Source organism: Enoplosus armatus, chromosome 5, assembly GCF_043641665.1.
Source record: "Enoplosus armatus isolate fEnoArm2 chromosome 5, fEnoArm2.hap1, whole genome shotgun sequence".
Lineage (NCBI taxonomy): Eukaryota > Metazoa > Chordata > Actinopteri > Centrarchiformes > Enoplosidae > Enoplosus > Enoplosus armatus.
The window spans coordinates 7,683,480-7,704,646 of record NC_092184.1 but is presented as its reverse complement, the minus strand read 5'-3'; the positions used below and the strand labels follow the sequence as shown (position 1 = coordinate 7,704,646).

At 39.7% G+C, this 21,167-nt stretch overlaps 3 protein-coding genes across 3 annotated transcripts; all 3 read left to right on the top strand.

Annotated features, from left to right (window-relative positions):
- Positions 1–5,499: 5,499 nt before the first annotated feature.
- Positions 5,500–9,321, top strand: LOC139285739 (capZ-interacting protein). Its single transcript, XM_070906380.1, has 5 exons — positions 5,500–5,581; positions 5,701–5,772; positions 6,264–6,332; positions 7,409–7,612; positions 8,288–9,321. The coding sequence occupies exons 1-5, from the start codon at positions 5,561–5,563 to the stop codon at positions 8,729–8,731; spliced, it is 810 nt and encodes a 269-aa protein (XP_070762481.1). The 5' UTR covers positions 5,500–5,560; the 3' UTR covers positions 8,732–9,321.
- A 1,683-nt stretch (positions 9,322–11,004) lies between these two features.
- On the top strand, positions 11,005–15,309 carry LOC139285607 (TPA-induced transmembrane protein homolog). The gene is made up of 7 exons (XM_070906199.1): positions 11,005–11,221; positions 11,768–11,848; positions 12,094–12,180; positions 12,467–12,599; positions 12,849–13,009; positions 13,816–13,886; positions 14,005–15,309. The coding sequence occupies exons 1-7, from the start codon at positions 11,153–11,155 to the stop codon at positions 14,198–14,200; spliced, it is 798 nt and encodes a 265-aa protein (XP_070762300.1). The 5' UTR covers positions 11,005–11,152; the 3' UTR covers positions 14,201–15,309.
- A 2,094-nt stretch (positions 15,310–17,403) lies between these two features.
- guca1c (guanylate cyclase activator 1C) lies at positions 17,404–19,337 on the top strand. Its single transcript, XM_070906152.1, has 4 exons — positions 17,404–17,620; positions 18,183–18,332; positions 18,863–18,950; positions 19,201–19,337. The coding sequence occupies exons 1-4, from the start codon at positions 17,426–17,428 to the stop codon at positions 19,335–19,337; spliced, it is 570 nt and encodes a 189-aa protein (XP_070762253.1). The 5' UTR covers positions 17,404–17,425.
- Positions 19,338–21,167: the final 1,830 nt, after the last annotated feature.

Sequence of the window (21,167 nt, the reverse complement as noted above, 5' to 3'; positions counted from 1 at the left end):
GAGGAAAAACTCCCCAAAGACATAAGAAAAAGACATATTTCGGTCTTGTGGTCTTTCTTGGGGAATATAACTTTATCAGCAGCTTTCTGTTCTCAGGTCATCTGGATTTATTTTCCTTCTCACTGGATGCTTATTATTTTATTTCGTATTTGTTCCCCCACTCCACAGTACTAGTCTGTGTCTGCAGCACCTCCCATTTCCCTTGAGGTAGCGGCAGCAATGGCTCGTAGACGAGTGTGTCCATTTACCTCATCCCTCTGGTTGAGGGCCTCTCTTGTGTACTTCTACACACACACAACACTTGTGAAAACACTAAAATACCAGTGCCAGTGAGGGCAGTGGAAAAGTGAGATATTCAGATGAGGTCTGATCCAAAAACGCATCATGTTTTCCTGGAAAGGCAGCGAGCGAGAAGGTGCCTGTCTGCTCCCTCACCTCTGAACAAGTGTAGGCAGAAGGGAGCTGCTCAGTGTGGTGGTTTTCCCCCTGGCAGAACACGCTGACTTGTGAAAACAAAGTCTGCAGACTCAAACTGAAGCCATTACGCTTGGTGAGCTTATTGAGCAAGATCTCGCCGAACAGCTGTGCTTTGGTGTGCTTTGTTTATCTTCACTGTGTGTGGGACTCACCAGCGAGAGCTTGAGAATTAAAAAGCAGTCATTCCTAGAGAAGGGTTAAAGATCCTGAGCCAGACATCATCTTTATCAGCTCCATTGTAGATTACATGGTCTGTTGCTCTCTGACCACAGCTGTTATATCAAGCAGATATGTTAGGATTTACTGATCCTAATATCATGTGCTTCTTCTCCCCTGCCTCTGGAAATCGGAATCACAGGAACAGACAATAGCAGGCTTTGTGTGATCTGTTTGTCTCCGTGTTCTCTTTCCACATCTGCCGGTCATACAGTAAACCTCGTGTCTCCATCCACAGCCTGGAAATTAAGACGCTGGTTGGGGTTAACCTTTTACTGATCCAAACTCCTGCAACCCTCCGCTTCACATTCACACAGAAAACCACAGTCTTCTATAGGTGTGGTCATGTGCACTGTGTCAGCCATATTGGGGGGTCATCGGTTTTTTTTTTTTTTTTTTAACAACAATGGCTTAAAACATGGTACTATTCAGTAGGGCTGGCCGATATGGTGATGTATACCATAAGACGCCATTCCAAGGTATCTATCCATTGAATATCTCTCATTGTATAATGTCGCTGTGGGCAGTGTTGCTAATTAATGAGCAGGACTGCTTCATGGTAGTATTTTGGTTTACAAAATTGGTGCGTCAGTGTGATAAAGTACCAGGTATTGTCAGGTATTTAGAGACACTTCTAATGTGATTGATACCACCACTACAGGGATGCCAAAGTCAAAGTTTTCAAGTTCTACACACAGCTAGTTGCTTTATTTCACTGGATTAGCCAATTAGGTTTTTTTTTTTTTTTTACTTTTAAGTATTTTTCAACTGAATTTCGAGAAAGCCTACTCTCTTGGGATATACATTGCCATCACAATATAAATGTATGTGATAGAAGATTTTATCAATATTACCCACTCTTACTATTCAGCTGTGTAAACAATATGGAATACAGTGTTAATTTAAGTGCTGGTTTATTTATTTCACTGCCTGAGCATTTGACCAGCTGTCATTTTCTTGTTCAGACCTGGTTACCTGGTCACGTGACAAGTAGCAGGTAGTTTTACCTTTTTACAATACATTCCGCTGCTAATTTAGCATTCTTTGTATTTAACACAGTAAACAATCAAGTGTTTATTTAAGGTACAGTAACTTAACTGACTTTTCTCGAGCTACGATTTTGAGTTTTGGATCAGACTCTAAACATTCACATAACAAGGCAGATTACGACAACACAGTAAAATGTATTTAGGAAAATGTCTCGTTATTTGTTTATGCTGTTTTTCCTAAATCGTTTGTTATACTCCAGTTCCTTGGGAGGAAAAACAATCTCAAAAAAGATTTGTTATATAAGCATTGACACAGTAGTGTTCATGTCCTGCACTGCAAATGAAGTATTATCTGTGACTTTAACCGCACATTTTCCCAACTGGCCTGAGGATTCAAACTAGCAAACACCATTTATGACACTCAACTATCCTCTAGGCTTCCACTGTTCCCTTGTATGCCAGTTTTTCTATGAGCATAAATTGACATAATATGACTTTTTGCTATTAAATAACAGAAAAGCTCCTTATTTTTCAAAATAAAAGTGTTTTTGATAACAGTGTGTTAAGTTCGTACTGTGTGTGTAACTGTAAAGCTAGCAACATGTAAAGGAGCTGTTTTCAGGGAAGTCAGACTTCAGAAATAGCTTGTTTCTTTTTAGCATCGACCCAGGCCCGTTTTTGGAAAAACTTGAATCACATGGGTAAGGCACTGCTTTAAGAAGCTTTTTTTTTTCATCGTTGCCTTGTTTAGACATGCTCAATTGCTCTGTATGCTAGATTACAGTATGTTTCAGATGTGGTCTAGCATATCCAGGGACACTCTCTCTTAGGAGCTGAGGGGTTACAGAGCAGAGCTGCGATCCAGGCTGCCTACACAGCTCAGGGGCTTTTTCCCAGGCCTAGAGCCCCAGAAATAGAGTTTGTCCTGCTCTCTCCTGCAGTGAAGCAAAGTTTCCCACTCTTCCACAGAGCTTGGGGTCCCAGCTGAGTTAACCATGTGCAATGCTGATAACCAACCAGATGCCTTGTATGGCTCAAGGAAGTAATGTGTTTCTTTTGTCATCTCAATGAAACAGTGAAATAATTTTAACTGATAAGACAAACAGGCAAATGATTAAATGAAGAGTTAGTTAGATTAGTATACTTTATACATATTATCTATTTTGCATAAGGCAGCTGACAGTGCCTCTGTGAAATGTTCTTGTTTAAATCATCTCAGATAAAAAGCAAAGGATGCTAGACTGTAGTTTTAAAGTAACAGTGGAAGTTTGGATATTCATTTGTACAACATTTTTACTTTAAACATAAATGAAACTGCATCTATTACCTTTTCATATACTGTATGCATGCTCAATGTATTTTAAGTCAGGGAGGTATTTGCATTGAGGCTGACTTTATTTTCATTCTGCATGAAGCTCATTAAAGATAAGGGCTTGCTGTGGAAAGACGCATTGGAAGGATATTAATGGGTCTGAAATGACTTCTTCTAAAACTAGAAGTTGCTGAATAGTTAATGCTGCTAAAGCATTTTAAATCTTCATACAGGTCTCACATTTTATTGAAGTCACTTTTGCAAGTAACGAAAAATTTCTATAATAATAAAAATATAGAAAATATCATCTTTGCTGTACGTGACCAAGTTCCATTAACAGCAGGAGTGCTGAGGTGACCCTCAACATATTGTATATGTAGAGATGAGATGTTATTACTCCAAATTTACTTTTTAAAGACAAAGAACAATGAAATGATTGATTGCATGTTTTAGGGGGCTGGTAGACATTCCTCCTGTGTGTCATTTAAATAACGTCGGACAATAGAAAATCTGGAACCTTGATTTTCTTCACCAAAAACATCTGAGCAGCAATTTAAGCAAACAAAGCCCCACTTCCTTCGCCTGCACTGTTGTGACTAGAGTGTGTGCTCTGAAGAAGGCGTTTGTTTTTGAAGGACAGGAAAGGGTTAAACAATTAGAGGTTACAAAATAATGGTGTGGAGGGTGGGTGGTCCCTGGTGATTACTATTTATCACGGATGAGAAAGGAGAACTCAGGAAAAGGGCTGGGATGTGGATTAGGACGCAGAGAAGCATTAACAGAGGCACTGCCGGGCTAGCTGATGCTGTAATACGTTTGGGTGGAGGGAGCAAGGTGGTGAGGTCATGTTGAGAACAAGGGGGGAAAAAGGAAAATAAAGTGTGTGATTAAAATGTGGAATGTGTGTATCTGTGAGGCTTAGGAGACCCATGTTTCCATGGGCTACGGCTCAAACAGTGCAGAGAGGGAGAGAACTGAGAGGGCACACCCAGGAAATGTGACCGAACTGGCAGCTGTGAGGAGAGGCATGAGCTCTTTAGTGCTCAATAAAAGTGGATGGAAATGACATGTAGTATGAAAGCCGGAGAGAGAAAGGGAGGAGCACCAAAGGCAGTGACTGTACAATGCAAATCAATAAAATGGCGACGTGATGCATGAGAATCTGCACAGTCCTGGCACAGCTCAGGCTGCCGTCATGTTGTAAACAAATGCCTCGACCCATTCACAGTCCAAATGACTAGAACCTGGAAAACCGAGCAATACTGTAGTGTTGTTTTCTAGGCTTACGTCCGCGCACATTCCAGCCTGCAGCCATCAGCCAACTTATCACTTAGGCCACAGATATGTGGCGTGAGTAGATGGTCATGAAAGGGCAGCGCAGAGGAGGAAAGTTTAGCAATCAGCTTGGGAATAGTGGGAGAGACTGAAAGCAAAGGAGCCAAGAAGTGATAACAGTGTGAGGCTGCAAGGACCGGTCCCTCCTGTCACAGGCCGCGGTGTGATGCTGAACAGCTGTGGACAGAGGGGCTCACTTCCTGTGTCCAAACCCACAAAATATACGCTCTGCGGCAGGAGGAGGGATGAGTTCCTCTAAGGACGACCTTGAGCCCAACACACAGTTGGAGTCGGTCTTTAGTTTGCATATTCGCCTTCCCTGCTGTGTTTCTCAACCCGTCTGCATTTTCCTATTGAGAACAGGGAAGTGAAACGTGTTCTCCGAACATCTCCTCGCTCAGCTGCGAAGTGGCTCTCTGCAGATGCCATGCTTGATGGGAATGTATTGTTCTTTTAGCTGCCTTTTTGTTCAGCAAGATGTTACTGCCCTTAAATAACATCATTCAGTTTGTGTGCCTCATCTAACAGGGCAAAGAGATCCTAACATCCTAACATTCATTAAAACTGACATTCTGTTTCAAAGTTTTACACTTCCAGGAGCAAAAACAAATTACCACATTTCTGAGGATGCTGTTTAATATCTCATCTCATCAACAGAGTTCACGGTGCTCAGGTCAAAGTGCACGTTCAATGTCTAAGGACGAAAGCAAGGATGTCAAAGAACATGCTAATTTTGTTGCATGTGCAGATACATGTGCACAGAACACTTACTTATTATGAGCTGTTTGTTTTGTGTGATAATTGTGGAATGATCACTAATATTTGATGACTATTTTAATTGTGATTGTGAGCTTCGTTTGGTGCGTTAATGATTTCTAATCTGAATGAGCAGAGGTTCTGATAGTGCTCAGGCCTCAAGCTGTATTTCCCAAAAATGCCACTATGAATAGATGCACTTGGGCAGTTTGTATCAAGGAAGTGAAAAAAGCAAGGTCACTCAAGGAATCCTTTTAAATTAAGTGTTTATATCTGGTCTGCTCTTACATTTCCCATGTACTGTATTTACCAGCAAAGCCCTCAAGTCATTTTAAAATGTGACAAAATATATCAAGACTGTAACACGAAGTGTTTGTCAGTTGTTTGACTGAATCTCTTTCTTTTCCAGAAGGATTCTCCATCCAAGCCATCTGTGGCTCAGCTGGCTGGAAGGTTCAAAGGTCATATTCTACCAATGCCCACCTCGAATGACGAGGTACTTTATTTATACCTTATATGTTACCGTATCCATACATAAATACACAGAACAGTGTTTAACATGTTGACTGCTTGTGATTACAGATTATAGTTAATATTCCTCCCTTTTGTTTGTAGTTGCCATTTCGAAGAAGACCTCCATGTTCCCTAAAGTTGCAAAATCAAAAAGATGAAAATGAAGAATCAGATGTAAGTAATTGTGTTCCTTTACTAACCCATGTGCTACAAATCTGGCCTCTTGATATACAAAGGAGAGCTCCAGAATACAGACTTGGATACGTTTACTGTACACTTTCATTGCAGCCTCACAATTCTAACACAGTAGCCAGTGTACTGTTGCCAAATTGACTATTTATCTTTTTTTCCCCTTCTGCTTAAAGCACTGGGGAAGTTGTGTTTGTTTTTCATGGGGTGAAATGACTACCACACAAACCATTATGGCCAATCAAAAGCACAACTAAAGTTATTTTTATTTTAATACTTTAAAGCTATTTAATGTACTCTATATTGTGTAGTCTTAATGCTTCCTGGAACATGTCCCAGTATACTATATAATCACAATACACATTGTATAAACAAAATGGAAGTATCACTAAACATGTCAGCTTTCCATGTTTCAAATGGGTTGTGATGTTTTTGTGAATTTGTCTTTTCATTGGTCTGACTGTGTTCTCTTGCAGAAAACTGTTGTTTCCCCAAATCCCTTTAAAATCAAGACGAAGAACTCCTCCATCATTGAGAAACTCCAGGTAGATGCACCTTGCAACCAAACAAATGCTAGCCTCATTAATGATGTGTTATTGTAGGATGTGCGATACAGGCAGGAGTAGAGACTCGAGATATTTAAAGCATTACTGCCACCCACTGTTCAGTTCACACTGGTGCCTGAGCTGCTTGCATGCTGAGCAAAAGAGGAAGGGCTTGTCTCTGATGCCACAATCGGCTCAGATTAATGAGCTAATGGGATCATGGGCCACCCAGCCTGCCACCATCGTTCCTTTTAGTTAGCAGTTCACACGGTGGGCAGCCATGGGACAAAAGGGCTGCCGCTTCTCCCTCTTCCTCTTCTCCCCAGTGCAGGTAGGATACTCTCCTCTGAACTTGGAACAGTGGCTGGGGGACTAACACAAGGTTTTATGACTGTAGTTGTCAGGCTGAATACAACAGGTATTGTTTGTGGTACTTAAAAGGGAATTTCAGGATGTTAGTAGGAAGGTGTCAGGTGCAAGCAGAGCATGTCCTATGTGTATACCTGTTTAACACTTATGTCCTTTTTTATGACATTTTTCAAACAAAGTTACACATTTTAAGTAGGAGTAATCTAGACATACTATCAGTTCTTAGATTTTCATTTTTTTAATGATATACCCATGTTTAAATGAACTTCTTTCCTTCACTTATATATAATATTACCTAATTGTGTCAAGTCAATTTTATCAATATAGCCCAATATCACAAATCACAAATTTGCCTCAAGTGGCGTTTCAATATGTGCAGCATACGGCACCCTCTATCCTTAGACTTAGCATATATTATCAGCATATATGAAGAATGAGGATCCGGGAGGATGTTGAGCAACTTCAGGTGTCGCCGAACAGACCTGAGCCACAAGACCTCCTGAGAGAGGGACTCTTATGTTGAACTTAACCTGGCTCACTCTCGAAGACAATCTCAGGTTTTACTCATTTTATGTTTGTATGTTGGTTTTGAAAAGTGCGGTTTACATACACTTATTTTCATTTTCTTTACAATTAAGTTTTATTAGAACACAATGTACTAAAGGGATTATAGTGTCCAGGCTTCAGGATATTCCTTCACCCTGCAGGCCAATCTTGCTCTGTCACCCACTGCTCTGCTGCCTTCACCCAAGAGTCCGGAGGTGAAGCTCCAGCCAGCACCGTTGTCGCCCACCACACCCTGCAGCCCGCTGAGCCCCACCCTGCGGCCCTCACATCTGTCCAGTGAAGAGGAGGATACCGTCAGCTTCGCAAGCCCTCCTGAAGGCACCCCGCTGCCGAGCATCAACAAGGTAAACATATGGCCTTGCTGCACATTAGCTTGACGATCTTAAGGACAAATACACATGAGCTATTTGTCACGGCATCTCCATATAATGCAGTTGGACTAGTTTTATGGATTTACCCTAAGTATCATGATGAAGAGCGTGACTTTCAGGACAACAAAATGCAGCAGCTGATATTCTTTAAATTTTTCATTCTGATAAAACATCAGTTGTGAGCATTTCTGAGTAGTTAGTACTTTTATGTTTCATATGTGTGCGTGAGTGTTTTGCACGAGTTCTGAGTCACTAAATGGCAAACATGAGGTGACGTCACAGCCGGACACATGGTCCCCGTCCCTGTTGACGTGTTTCTCAGTGGGTGTCCTGCATCTTCTGTTTAAGCAGGCCTTGGATAAGCTGAAGCAAGATGCCCCTGTAGTGGATAAGTGCTGCTGCAAGGGGGATTGAAGATGTAATCCCCTTAGCCTAGTTAGTGTTCCTAGGTACCATTTTGTGCTCTCACGCATATGCTGATTAGAAGATTGGACAGTTACCAGAAAGTCATTCAATGACACAAATAAATTGATATTGAATATAGAGTATTAGCTGTCTTATAGATTTAAGTTGCCTTGAATTCTTAAAATTGTGTTTAAAAACATGATGTAAATTTCCTGCTGGCTCTTACTCATCTTTTCCATTCAGACTCGTGCACGGCTATCATTCAAGAGGCGCCCACCCACGAGACAGCACAGGAGGTCGGCTGGAGAGGAGGCGGGAGCCTTTGGGAGTGCTCTGTCCCCATGTGAACTGTACAGCCCAATAGAAAATGGGGACAAAGACCAGGTTTTCAACAACCCAGCAGAGGAAGACGAAAACGGACAGCCAGCCAGTCTGAAAGAAGCTGAAGAGAAGGACGGGGACTGTGATAAAATAGAGGATGAGGTAGCAAAGAGTGACACAGTCGACAGGGGAGATCTAGAGGAGGAGCGGAGAGCAGAACAAGCCCAGAGATTGAAGACTTTCGTGGAGGAACAGCAGCCTTCAGAGCCTTGCTCTGCCAGGCAGTTAGAGGGCGATGTTACGACAGATAGAGGACAGGAGGAGATGCCTCAGGAGGAACACCGAGGAGGAGATGACAGGGTGTGAGCTGTGAATGTTTGTTAAAGAACAAAACAAATATATGAATAAGTTATTCAGTGCTTTGATTAAGAGAACTCTTTGAAAAATACTCCTCAGAAAAGGTTCATTCTGTTTTAAATGTCTTGGTACCTACTCTGTTTTAAGTCCCTCTGTCGCCCTCTCCTGGCCGTGTATAGAACAGGTCTATAAACACTGGAGAGTTAGAATGAGAAGCAGCTGTTCTCTGCACATGGAAATAAGCATCACAGTTGATACCATATCCATTATCAGGCAGAGGACATTTGTGTCATGTTGTACCAAGTCTGCAAGACCAGACTCTTGTTTTTATGAGAAATTCTTTTTTTTCCTTTGCTGAGATTTGACACAAGCCAAAGACATTGTTAAGAGTGCACTTCCATGTCCGGAGTCTCGGTCATGTACGCAGGACTTTGGAAATACTGAATGCTGGCTTGACAAAAGGCAAAAATATTATTAGACTTCACATATATGTTAGCAGATATATATAATGTTCTGACATCATACCAGATCACTATCACATTAGGTTGAAATGATGTAATTTGCTTATTTAGTTTTCTTTTGATGTATGTTGGTCTACTTCTCTGCTTTGTCGTTTATTTTGTATACAACAACATATCTAAATCACAGAGCTACTGTGGAAGAAAATAAACAGCTTCCTTCTTATGTAAGAAAAATAGTTGATGTTACATGTGTTTGGTCAAAGAATCAATGTGAGTCAGTATTGATGAATATATTAATTTTGGCAGGCCTGTCAGTAAACACTTCCTGTTTGCCAAGGACAGTCTTCAGTCAGATGAGGCCCAAAACGTTTGATTTTATAGTTTGAGGTTGTCAATGATGATAAGCAAAACCCCGGGTATTTTACTGTTTATCATGAAACAGAATGGTCTGAGTGGAGACGAAACAGAAATCTGAGCCGTTTCCTCCCCCATGTAGTCTTTTTGCTCATCATGTCACTGGAGCACAAGCAGGGAGAGTTTCCATTGATCAGCTTTCATGTTCTGACAGTCAGGCCACTTAAATGGAGCAATAAAAGTAAACACAATGCAGGACAGCCACATTCACTAGAACAAAGTTGTAAAAGCTTTGAAGAGTGTTCATTGAAATTGGTAACTTCACCATAGAACTACACTGTGTGCATTATGTGTCTACATAAACGTGCAGACTGATTATAAAACGTAAACCGTGTAAGAAAGCAAGTCCGGGACATTAAAATGTCTCAGAAAGCTGAACAACATTACAGTATTGCGACATTTATTGAAAGCTGCAAGAGCTGCAGACTGCGCTGGATTAACGGCTTCATTGCATGTGTTAGGGTAGGACAAATTACACCTTGATAATTCTTATTACTTCATGGAGTCACATCATTTTCTACTGTAGCTCTGCATGTTTTCAACCTGAGCAGAGCCAGAGGATATTCTATTAAACATAGTAAAAGATTGTAAAGGCATCAGAGTGTTTATAAAGATCAATTACTTTGAGATCTCTACATATGAACGGATCTTTTCTGGACACAATATGCCTGTTCTTGAGTGGAATTATTAGCATGTTTGAAAACCTAGTTTTCACCTGTGACCTTTGTTGACCTCTACTAGTGACCATTTAGATTTGCAGTAATGTTCAATAATGATGGAAATGTCCTCTGTAATTGGTACTTTACCCCAAATTTGCAACTTAACTTGAATGTGTATCTCACACAAAAATGACCTTTAATTTCTTTTTTCATATTTCTTTGCTGTAAGTGCTCCTTTGAACTGTTTTATACAGAATAGGAGTTGTGCACTGTAAATATGTTCCTTACTGTAAAAAGTACCTGAATCAAAGGTTCTTGTTAAATTCAACTGACAACCATGACAACAGCCACTTGGTTAAGCAAATATTTAAAGATCTAAAATCCTGGAGGCATTTACCTGGGGAGAACAGCGGGGTCACGTGGCGTGCATACTTCAAACACCTTTACATACCTACAGTACGAATAAAAGTAAGTGTTTACACGCAGTTTCCGTTATATGTAACTTTAAAACGTATCTGAACAGTAAGTGTGTTTGTGACTCGCAGTGCAGTCAATAACGTTACTTCCAGGTTGTGTCACGTTTCGTTGTCACGCAACGTTTCCTTCCCCTGTTTCTTTACTTCTGACAACGCCTTCCGACGTGAGCTGCACCGAAACCTGACGGAAACTCACCTGGCTGGCTGGAAAAGGACGAGCAGGAAGGAAGAAACTGAAATAAAAGTACGTTCCCACGAGCTGTCAGGTCTAACAATGTGACGTGTTGTTTTTGAGGAACTGCTGCCTTTTTGAACCCCGCGGACACTGCGGTTTGTCTTTTAAACACTATAGACACTTCCGGGTTGGGACTTCAGCCAGGCTAACAGTAATAACGCACTGGGAGTTGGAAGCAAACCAGTATGGACATTGAGCTACAGACCATCACGACGAATGGGAACAATGGAGCTGAATGTTTCTCTTATGAACGGGTGAGTTAATGGGGTAAATAAGACTTTATGTTTAGTGACCTGTCCATTTCCAATAAGAGTAATGATAATAATAATATTTTATAACACAAAATAAAAAACAGTTTAAGTAATAATGAAAAGCAGATCTACATCTATATATATATGTTTCCTTTTTACCATGGAACATCAGAGCTGCAACCATCGGTGATTAATCAATTAATCCATCGATCGAATTTTTCAAGCAAAAATGCAACACATTTGCTCTTTCCAGCTTTTCAAATGTGAGGATTTTCTTTGTCTTATAAGATAGAAAACTATACATCTTTGTGTAGGATGAGACATGCAACGTGAAGAGATCTCCTCAGGCTTTGTGAGCGGTGATGGACATATTTCACAATGATTTTTAGACAAAATGGATTAATCGAGACAATAATCAAGAGATGAATCAAGAATGAAAATAATCTTTAGTTGCAGCTCTTTTTAACATCATCATTAGTTTGCACAAACATTTCCTTTGTGGTGTTCAGCATTTCATAGTAATATTCCCCAATATTTGCTGGCTCCTAGGAGACTGCTGCTAATGGTGATGATGGTGTGGCCTGCAGGCTCCCTAATGCAACAGAGAGAGATGGGTTGCTTTCTGAACAGGTGAGCGTCCATTAAGGTTGTGCTCTTGTGTATCTTGTATTTGGTGTAACCCATATTCTGTTCAGTATGAATTTTCCATTTCTGTGTAAAAGACAAAAAAGGGAGTTTTGTGGCAACAACTTCTGTTTCTTACTTTCATCACTCCGGGACGTGAATGAATCAACACACTGCTCCCTAGATGACTTATTCTATTTACAGTAAAGGGAGAAAACATACCGGTATGTTTGGTATCTGCTTTTCATCAGACTACTGGTTGTAATGGGGAGACGATGCCTTCTGGCCATGCAGCAGAGCTTCACGGGAATCTGGGAAATGCATACGCTCCTCAGGAGGTATGAAGACTTTTTGAAGCAAAAAATGTTATTGTTTTTTCTCTGGCATTTCCTTCTACACTTGGAATAAAGGAAGTGTAACTTTTCTGTTACCATGTGATTATGGGAAAGTTATTTTCCCATCCACCCCCAGGACACCAGAGAGGACAATGCAGCTATAAATAACTATTATAGTTGTATAACTGTTTTTTGTGTTTTAGTCCACCTAAAATCTATATTAGTATCAAACTTGAATCTCCATAGATTGTAGCCATATCTTGACAAAGAAATTTCATTATGCTTTTAGAATAGCTCCTTGTGCAGGATAAAGAAAGAGCTGAATGACTTCGTCTTCTTGAAAGTCAGACTGTGGATGGTCATCATCTTCATCTTTCTCCTCATCTTTGCTGTGATTATAATTTCGCTGTTTGTGTGCTCAGGTAAGGTTTCATGGTGTTAAATGATGCTACATTTATTAAAGAATATGTGCATAAGCAGAGCGAGAAGTAAAGATAAAACATTTCTTTAGATTACTTATTACTTATTATGCAATGTTCATGTTAGAACAAGATCAACACTTTATGCAATGAACTTTTAGACTCTTTCAGAAGTATAAAACAATGCAAAGCTGTTGATAATATAATTTTTTTAACAGTTTTGAGGCTTTGACCCATTTTCTCTTTGAGCAGCGATCCATGAAGACGTGGATGAGAACTTTGACCGGTCGTTGTTTACAGTTCCTCGGTATTTCAATGGGAGCTTTGAACTGCCCAATCTGACCTTCACAGAGGAACTTCTCACCCTTTCCTCCAATGAAAGCCAAGCACTCACTGCTGACCTTCAGCAAAAGGTAAAAATAACGTACCTGATGAATTCATATTAATTGGTTGTATTTATAACTCAGTGTGTAGGAACAAATATGCGAATTGTGGAATATGCCGACAAACGTCACATGATTGGATTTTGCATACGGTGTTTCTTTCTTTCTTTTGCTGTTGCATCAGTTGTCTCCTAGCAACCACACCCATATCAACATCGTGCATAGAGAACTGACTTGATGCATACAGTATAATGACTTAGGGAAAGATTCAGGGGCATTATGTACACTAAGGCAATCGCTTAATGGTAATAGCAGAAGTGAATACTTCATTACAAGTAACGTCAATGTACTTTACATTAAAAACATACATTAACAAGTAACATATACAGAAGAAAATGAAATACAACAAAAACGTTAATGGTGTCTTAAGGCAAAACTTTTACCTTGTCTAAGTTACTGTAGGTCTAACTTTAACCCTGTGTTATAAAATTTCACACTATAGTCTTATTTGGTTTTATTTTGTGAGAGAGCTGCATAGACGACTTCATCCACAACTGACAGTGACGAATAGCTGTATATTATGTAGATGTAAAATCCATCACTTCCAAGTGAAAAGCCCCAGCTGAGCCAGTAATGCCGCAAGCTTCACAAAACAAAAACCTGTTCAAAGCTGCTGTTGCCAAGAGCTGAAAGCCCTCTGTCGCTGGTTGTATCTCTAACAGAGACCTTAAATTGAAAGCAGCAGAATTGAGCTCACAGTGAAGTGAAAGCAGTGTCAGCCAAAAACATTTCGCTCCCGTTGTTTACTTCTGCATGTCTTAACTTGCCCCACCCAGATGGCTGACCTCTACACATCCTCCCCTGCTCTGGGACGATACTTCTCCAAAGCTGAGATAAGTGCTTTCAGGTAAACATACATCACACTCAGTGGTCATGAACTACATGGATTTAGCCTTTTGTCATGTGTACATTTTACAGAGAAACATGTGCTGAGCATCAGAACTTCTGTTTTACTCTCCCCACAGGAACGGTTCAGTCATCGCCGACTACCAGCTGACATTTCTCATGCCTGAAGAACAGCAGGATCAGCTGAGAAACTTTACTCTGAGCAGGGAGATGGTGTACAACGTGTTCAGACAGTTCCTACACGACCAGGAGCCAGATGAGTCGGGGCAGATGTACATTGACCCAGTTTCCCTAAACATGTTTTTAACACACTAGTGACAAATGTTCACAAACAGAACAGAAACTCTGTGTGTATCTTGCTTTCTTTGTCATTTAAGTGAGACATTCTGCGAACACTAAACCTCCTACAGTAAGGTGGGTGTTTGTTTGTAGCATATGATTTGTCAGACTTCTGTGTTATTCTCCCACAAGTCTGTAGAAATGTTGCATATGATGCATCTTTACCACAGGACACTACGTGGCCACAGTCACACAAACCAAAAATATGGCTGTAGGTCATATGGATGATCTCATTGTGTGTTCTCTTTTTAAAGGCTGTTCTTGATTAAAATCAATCAGCAGTGCGGGACTTGTCAGATAAAATGGACAGTGGACAGAGGAGTGGTTTAACTCACAAGAGAATGCTAACAAAAAACAGCTTTGCTGAGTATATGAAACATGACTTTTCATATTTTATTTGAGATTTTATTGAGTTTTATGGTGCCTTGTTTAACTGTAAGAGTATTGGTATAAATGTGAGTGCTGTAATTATTTATTTGCATTCCTGACTATCACTGTGATTCATGTGTGACCATTTGTACAGAACCTGGATGTGTTTTTTTAATAGATGTTTAATGAAGTGTTTCTGTGTGCCAGTATTTTCCGTCACCAGACATGATTTGCAAACCAAAACTGTGGAACGCTCTTAAACCATTTGCCTAGAGAGCGGCAAACAAATAAATGAAAAGGAAAATGAGCCTGCTGGAGCATGGAGGATGTTGTATTTAATAGCACTGGTGGTATCTCACATGTTTACCAACTAGAACTGTGTCAGTATGTCAGATAGCAGTCTGTTTCTTGGCAGTGATCATGTCAACATGTCTGTCCTGTAATAAGATTACATCCTACTACATGCCAAATTATCTGGTCACACTCATTTTTCCACCGGATGGTTGTTAATTAGTCCCCACTTCAGCTGGTTGCACTTGATACAAGACTTCATGGAAAGAGTTGAAGCTTGAGCTACGACACTAATTTACAGGGTTTTTTTTCTCAGTTCAATTTTGTGGTAAGAACACATTGATGGTAGTGGTTTGATTAAAAAAACATGTAAGTGTGTAAAATGTGTGAGACCTGTCATTTCTCAAATAAAGAATATTTTTACAGATACAGTATCTGTGCACTTAATGTGAAGCTCAAATGTAAGTTATTACAGTCGTCATCAGAGTCAGTTAATCCTCCTTTTTACTCAATAATCAAAATACCAAGATATGCACTTGTAAGCAAGTATTAGGTTGGCATAGAAATGATAATTGAGTGTATGTGAGAGGTTTTTTATCTGTCATCATTCAGATGACAGTCCACATAAAAACAGTGTGTAGCAATTTCAGTTTTATTTCAAGATTAGAGTAGATTTGATAGTTTTATTGAGGACTTAACATTGGATGTTCTGAAAAGACGCGATCAGAATCCCTTGAAAAGGAAATTACATGAATTCTTAATAGTACCGTATATGGAAGGAAATACTGAGAATGTCTTTCTCCTGGGCCACCTTTTCCTTTTTTTCCAGGAGCTGAAATATATTTTCACATGCGTTCCTCAAATGTCCTTGCTGCATGACAGTCACATGCTGGTCAAAAGGTCAAGTTTAAACAGCAGTGCATCAGTGGGATCCAAGAGATTTCGAAAGGTTTTTTACTGTATATAAAAACCAAATCACTCCACCTGCTCTTTGAAACCCTCAAATATTGCAAATGTTAGGATAAACAAGAATAAACCCTGTTTAGACTGGATTTATTGATTCAGACTGGACAGCTTTAGTTGACTTAAGCTGCTCTTTAATGTATTTAAGGTTAGGGAGGCTATTTTCTGCTGATGTTTATCTCTGTTCTGTTAAAGTAAACACTTTTCTTAATCTGTTGGCAGCATTGAGAGATCATGTGCCACGCAGCAGCATGGATCCTGGTTGTGTACATCTTATAGGCTAATAGATACTAGCTGCCTGTGCTATCTGTAGTCATTGGTGGTCCATTTTTCCATCCTATTTTGAGAATTGTTAATCATCTAAAGCCAGATTTACTATAATAAGCACTCTGAGCTTTGATAGCCTGGTTGGTTTAAACACCGCTACACTACTCTCAAGGCTTTATCATACCCATAATCCTCTGAGGTCAGCCATGGCTTGACAGTACTGGTTAAACATGTATTTATCCATTCTGAGATGTGTCTGCAAGGTTTTTATATATCTTTACTGACTCAAACTCTGTCACAGATAAAATCTACTCATAATAAAGGACATTAGATTGATGATTATGTTTTGTATCTTCAAAAAGTCTTTACGCCTGTTATTATTTTAGGGTCAACATGAGAATCGTTAGTTTTTCAACATTAATAGAAAAGTGGCAAGATGTTTTCTAAGCATAATGTCTTCTTTGTTTATCATTGAGAGGAAAAACAAACAAATGAACCCCCGAAGACCCTAGAAGTGATAGGCCTTCAATACTCATAAGTACACAAAAAAATATTAGCATTTACATCTTATCCATCGATAATAATAACATTTATGTAATATTTCATAAGGGGCTTAATGTGTGTTTTGTAGCTCAGAAATATCCTCTGTGTACATTTGAAAAGCGGATAAGCCGTTTCCAGGAGGAATTCCCTTGGTTAATTCCCTGAGGAGGAATCCCAGAGGTGTGTGATAACCTTTGTGAGTGGGTGCACAGCCATTTGGACAAATTTAAATTATTTATTTGTCTGCATTAAGAAATGTGACTATGCAGGTGAAAATACTGGTAGTTATGAAAATACCTCACTAATAGGGCTGGATGTAAAAACTGTAAAAACAGAAAAGAAAACGGAAAAAAAGGAAACAAATACTAGAATAGAAATATGGAAAACATAGAAAAACAAAGACAGAAATGCAACTTTGTCCCTGGGCTCCATGGCACACAGTTCGTCAATTAAACCCTGTATTTCTCTTAGAGCCAAGAGTTCAAACCTGAGGGAGCGTTAGTCCCAACTCCCTGGATGTTGGCAACCAACCCCACTTCATCATAAAGCGTGCAATGCCCTGAGGTTCTTGGAAGACTTCTGCAGTTATCCCATTAAAGGGTTATCTCTGCTTTTGGCTGTCCCAAGACTTATAGATTAAGGCGGTCGTTGCATGAGGTTTCAGACAGACCTCATTGCTGCCAGTGCTCAGCACGGACACTTTCCTCTCTCGCCTCAACCTCACCACTGGCTCTCTGCAGGATTCTGGACAAAATCAAAGGAGGAATAATGGGCACCCACTGCTCCAGCCTGGATGATATCCTGGAGGAGGACATGCACCACTGGTACACCAAATTCATGAGGGAGTCTCCCTCGGGGCTCATAACACTCTTTGAGCTCAAGACAATGCTTGAAATGAATGGTATGACAGAGGAGGCCAGCAGCTATGTGGACCAGGTCTTCCTCACCTTTGACATGGATGGGGTAAGAATACATGCAGCAGATTTCTGCTTCACTGCTCAGGAAAAAAAAGGATTGTATGATTCCCTTAAGAGGCTGGTCAGTCTGGTGAATTCCTGATGTTGAATAAATCGAATCAGTTCTCTATGATCATAGTACCAAACTTTGCAGAGGGAAAATAAGAGGCTTGCTACATTATGTCAAATGGTTTTACGTGAAGTGTGTAAAATTTTAAAAGGACTGATCATAGATTACAGCGATCTCTGACATTTTAAGAAGGATCAACTGGCTAAACTCTTCTCTACTCTGAGTCCTGAACTCTTTCACAAAGCTTAGGATGAAAGGTCATAAATTGTACATTAGATGTACTTGATTTACAGTATCTGTAAATATCTGCTATACTTTCCTCAGAAATGCCCTTGCATAGAATGATAAAATTCTAAATGATACCATTCTTATTTTGAAAATAATACAATAGAATAATTATTATTCTATTATAGAATAATAGAAACAATAAGGTTTGCGGTGCAAGCACATATTCATCGTCCTTCCCCTAACTGACACTCTTTTATGTGTCGTTTTGCAGGACGGCTACATAGACTTTGTCGAATACATTGCAGCAATAAGTTTATTACTGAAAGGAGAAATCAACCAGAAACTAAAGTGGTACTTCAAGCTCTTTGATCAAGATGGAAATGGGAAAATTGACAAGGAGGAACTGGAGACTATATTTAAGGTACTGTATATTTTCTTTGAATGTTTCATAATTGGAGTTTCACAGTTCCCTGAATCTAAAAGCTTAGCTGCTCTACTCTGAAAGAGTAGAAATAGATTTAGCCGGCCATGAACTAGACATGCCACCTAATCCAGGGGGCTTCTTAACCAACCCAAGTCTAAATATGGCCTTGCTTCTAACCTAATTCACTCACTAAAGAAGTAATACACTACATTCAGTTTAAAGATTACATGACACATTTTCACCTTGACACCATTATTTTAATTACTTTTCACCAGTCAAGTCAAATCATGACAATTTGCCAGGTTCCTATAGGTTGTAGTGGTAGTAGTAGTTTTATTTTCAGTTGGTAGTAGTGTAGTGTAGTGTAGTAGAACCAGTAAAAAGTTATATATTTAAAAAACAATTAGTTTCTAGTTAGTTCTTGCATTCAGCAGCTGAATAAGGAAAGGCCCAGTCTTTTATTAAAATGATAGGCTTTTGAAAGTGTCCATTTAACTAACAATTAACTGTGTAAACTCGTCCATCAGGCTATTCAGGATATCACCAGAAGTTACGACATCCCTCCAGAAGAGATTGTGACTCTTATATATGAGAAGATCGATGTCAATGGAGAAGGTAAGGAACATCTTATTGTCAATCCAGGACTAATGTAATGTAAGGATTTATCAGCCCTGAACATCACATGTTCTTGGTTAGAAATAACATCACCATGACCAGTCCAGACTCTAATATTGCATGAGTATGAAGCCTCAATAAATATTCTAGTGAAATGTCCTAGTATTTGCCATTTTAAAATAATAATCCCCATTATGACTAATCCTAATATTTAAAATCAATCTTTCATCTTTGCTACTTGTCTCCTCAGGTGAGCTGACGTTGGAGGAGTTCATCAGTGGAGCCAGGGAGCATCCCGACATCATGGACATGCTCACCAAGATGATGGATCTTACCAACGTCCTGGAAATCATTATCAGAGGTCAACAGAAGAAAGCTATAAACTAAATCTGGGATCAACAACATGGATTGTGATGAGAGTCAAGATCGATTTGGGTGGATTTTCAGAATGCAGTGTTGATGAAACTGTGTGTGCTTGACTGATGAAGAACCGAGTCCCAGCTCAATGTGCACAGACTGAACCGAATGAACTGACTGAGCAGTCCCATGCAGATATGATCTCTCTGTGTGTCACCTGAGGGAGGCAGAGAATTTGTCCTCTTCCCTCTGCTTGTGCTCTCACATGTCCGTGGCCCTTCAGTTTTGTTAAACGCTTGTTTTACAGGTGATGTGTTTGGAGAGTCACAGTGAAGGGAGGCCCATCTGCTTTCAAGTTCCCATCATGGTTCAAGTAGATGGCGCAAAGCAAGGTGGACAATTCCCTTTGATTTACCTTTTTGAGAGCTTATTGAGCCAGACATATTGTATGGGACTCTTGGTTTGCAGAGCTGTCAGGCACAACATGAAAAGCAGAGTTGGTTACTTCATCCCAAAATGTCTTTGGGATAATCTTTGTCTTTATAATTGAACATATTGAATACACATTTTAATACTGATTAGTCCTGTTAAAGACAACAGCCAAACTGTGTGAATTTCTTACAAAACCTCCTTACAGAAAGAACTTTGGTCACTTCCTATGCCATCTATGCCATAATTACAGTATTTGGGTGTTTACATGTTATCACTGTTTACTCACTGGGATCGTTTATTCTTTGTTTCATGTTGTTGCTCTTGTATAATATATATATCTGTATAAAAATTACACTGTTGCTTGTATTGAGACTGGATGGTAACTACATTTCCATGTAGTGATTGAATGTAAAGATATTTGACATGAAATGTAATGCTTTACAATATTACAATAATTAAGGTTACAATGTTGCCTTAAAAATCAATACAATGTTTTTGTAAAAAACTAATTTTCTTTCAAAGAAAATCATCATCACACTGGCAGTTTACTGTATAATTCTTCCATTTTTCTCCAGATTAGGATGCAGGAGTATAATGTGATGTGATGCATCCACATCTGGACAAACTGGACTATTTTTCCTTGAATGGATGAACATTTTCTATGTTACTATGTTTTCTACGTGGTTATGCAGCGGACAGTAGCAAATAGTGGAGGCTATGTTATCAATCAGGAGTGAGAAAAGTTATAAAAATGCTATGTAACAGAGTACATAAAACCCTAACAGCACATGTACCATGTAGAAGCATTACTATTTGTGGGTTAATCAGTAACAGTTTAGACACATGACCACTGAAAGAGCTCAAGGATGCCATCTTCTGCATAACAGCTCAACTGATCCAACCACGTGGTCAAGTATACATACAGTATGTGCAAGACACAGATGGAGGAATGCAATTTCAACTCTCTCAACTGCATGAAAATATATTTAAAATCCTACCCGATCCCAAGAGCAGCTGTTTCTGTCTTTTTAACTGACACAAACTGGTATTTCGTGTTCAGGGCGGTGCTTGGCTCCTCCTCTGAGCTAGTCTGCCAAGGGACAGACTGTCTGCAGAGCTTTCATTTGCATTTCTGCAGAAAATACCAGAGCTCATCACACACATGAAAGAACCTTATGATCAGCTGTCATTTAGTTTTGAGGGGGGAACCAGACCTCGAAACAAATGTTTGGACCCAGGCCCATCTGGACCCTGTCAATCCAATGTTGGCTTCCTTCATTTTTTTACATCAGGTCCATACTAAGGCTTCATTTTCCTTTAAGACTAATCGTCCAAGTTCTCTTTGCCTTTGCAATATGTGCAAACAGCACAAATTATGCAAATCTAAACACTGCTGAGTTTGGCTTAACACTAAGGTTCTTTCCTTTG

Excerpts from the sequence above, each read along its gene's own strand:
- LOC139285739 (XM_070906380.1), top strand. The coding sequence starts at position 5,561 with ATGCCCACCTCGAATGACGAG. Across the intron at positions 5,582-5,700 it reads TGCCCACCTCGAATGACGAG|TTGCCATTTCGAAGAAGACC; the intron begins GTACTTTATTTA and ends TTTTGTTTGTAG. Across the intron at positions 7,613-8,287 it reads CGCTGCCGAGCATCAACAAG|ACTCGTGCACGGCTATCATT; the intron begins GTAAACATATGG and ends TTTTCCATTCAG.
- LOC139285607 (XM_070906199.1), top strand. The coding sequence starts at position 11,153 with ATGGACATTGAGCTACAGACCATCACGACGAATGGGAACAATGGAGCT. Across the intron at positions 11,849-12,093 it reads ATGGGTTGCTTTCTGAACAG|ACTACTGGTTGTAATGGGGA; the intron begins GTGAGCGTCCAT and ends GCTTTTCATCAG. Across the intron at positions 12,600-12,848 it reads TTCGCTGTTTGTGTGCTCAG|CGATCCATGAAGACGTGGAT; the intron begins GTAAGGTTTCAT and ends CTCTTTGAGCAG.
- guca1c (XM_070906152.1), top strand. The coding sequence starts at position 17,426 with ATGGGCACCCACTGCTCCAGCCTGGATGATATCCTGGAGGAGGACATG. Across the intron at positions 18,333-18,862 it reads AACTGGAGACTATATTTAAG|GCTATTCAGGATATCACCAG; the intron begins GTACTGTATATT and ends CTCGTCCATCAG. Across the intron at positions 18,951-19,200 it reads GATCGATGTCAATGGAGAAG|GTGAGCTGACGTTGGAGGAG; the intron begins GTAAGGAACATC and ends TTGTCTCCTCAG.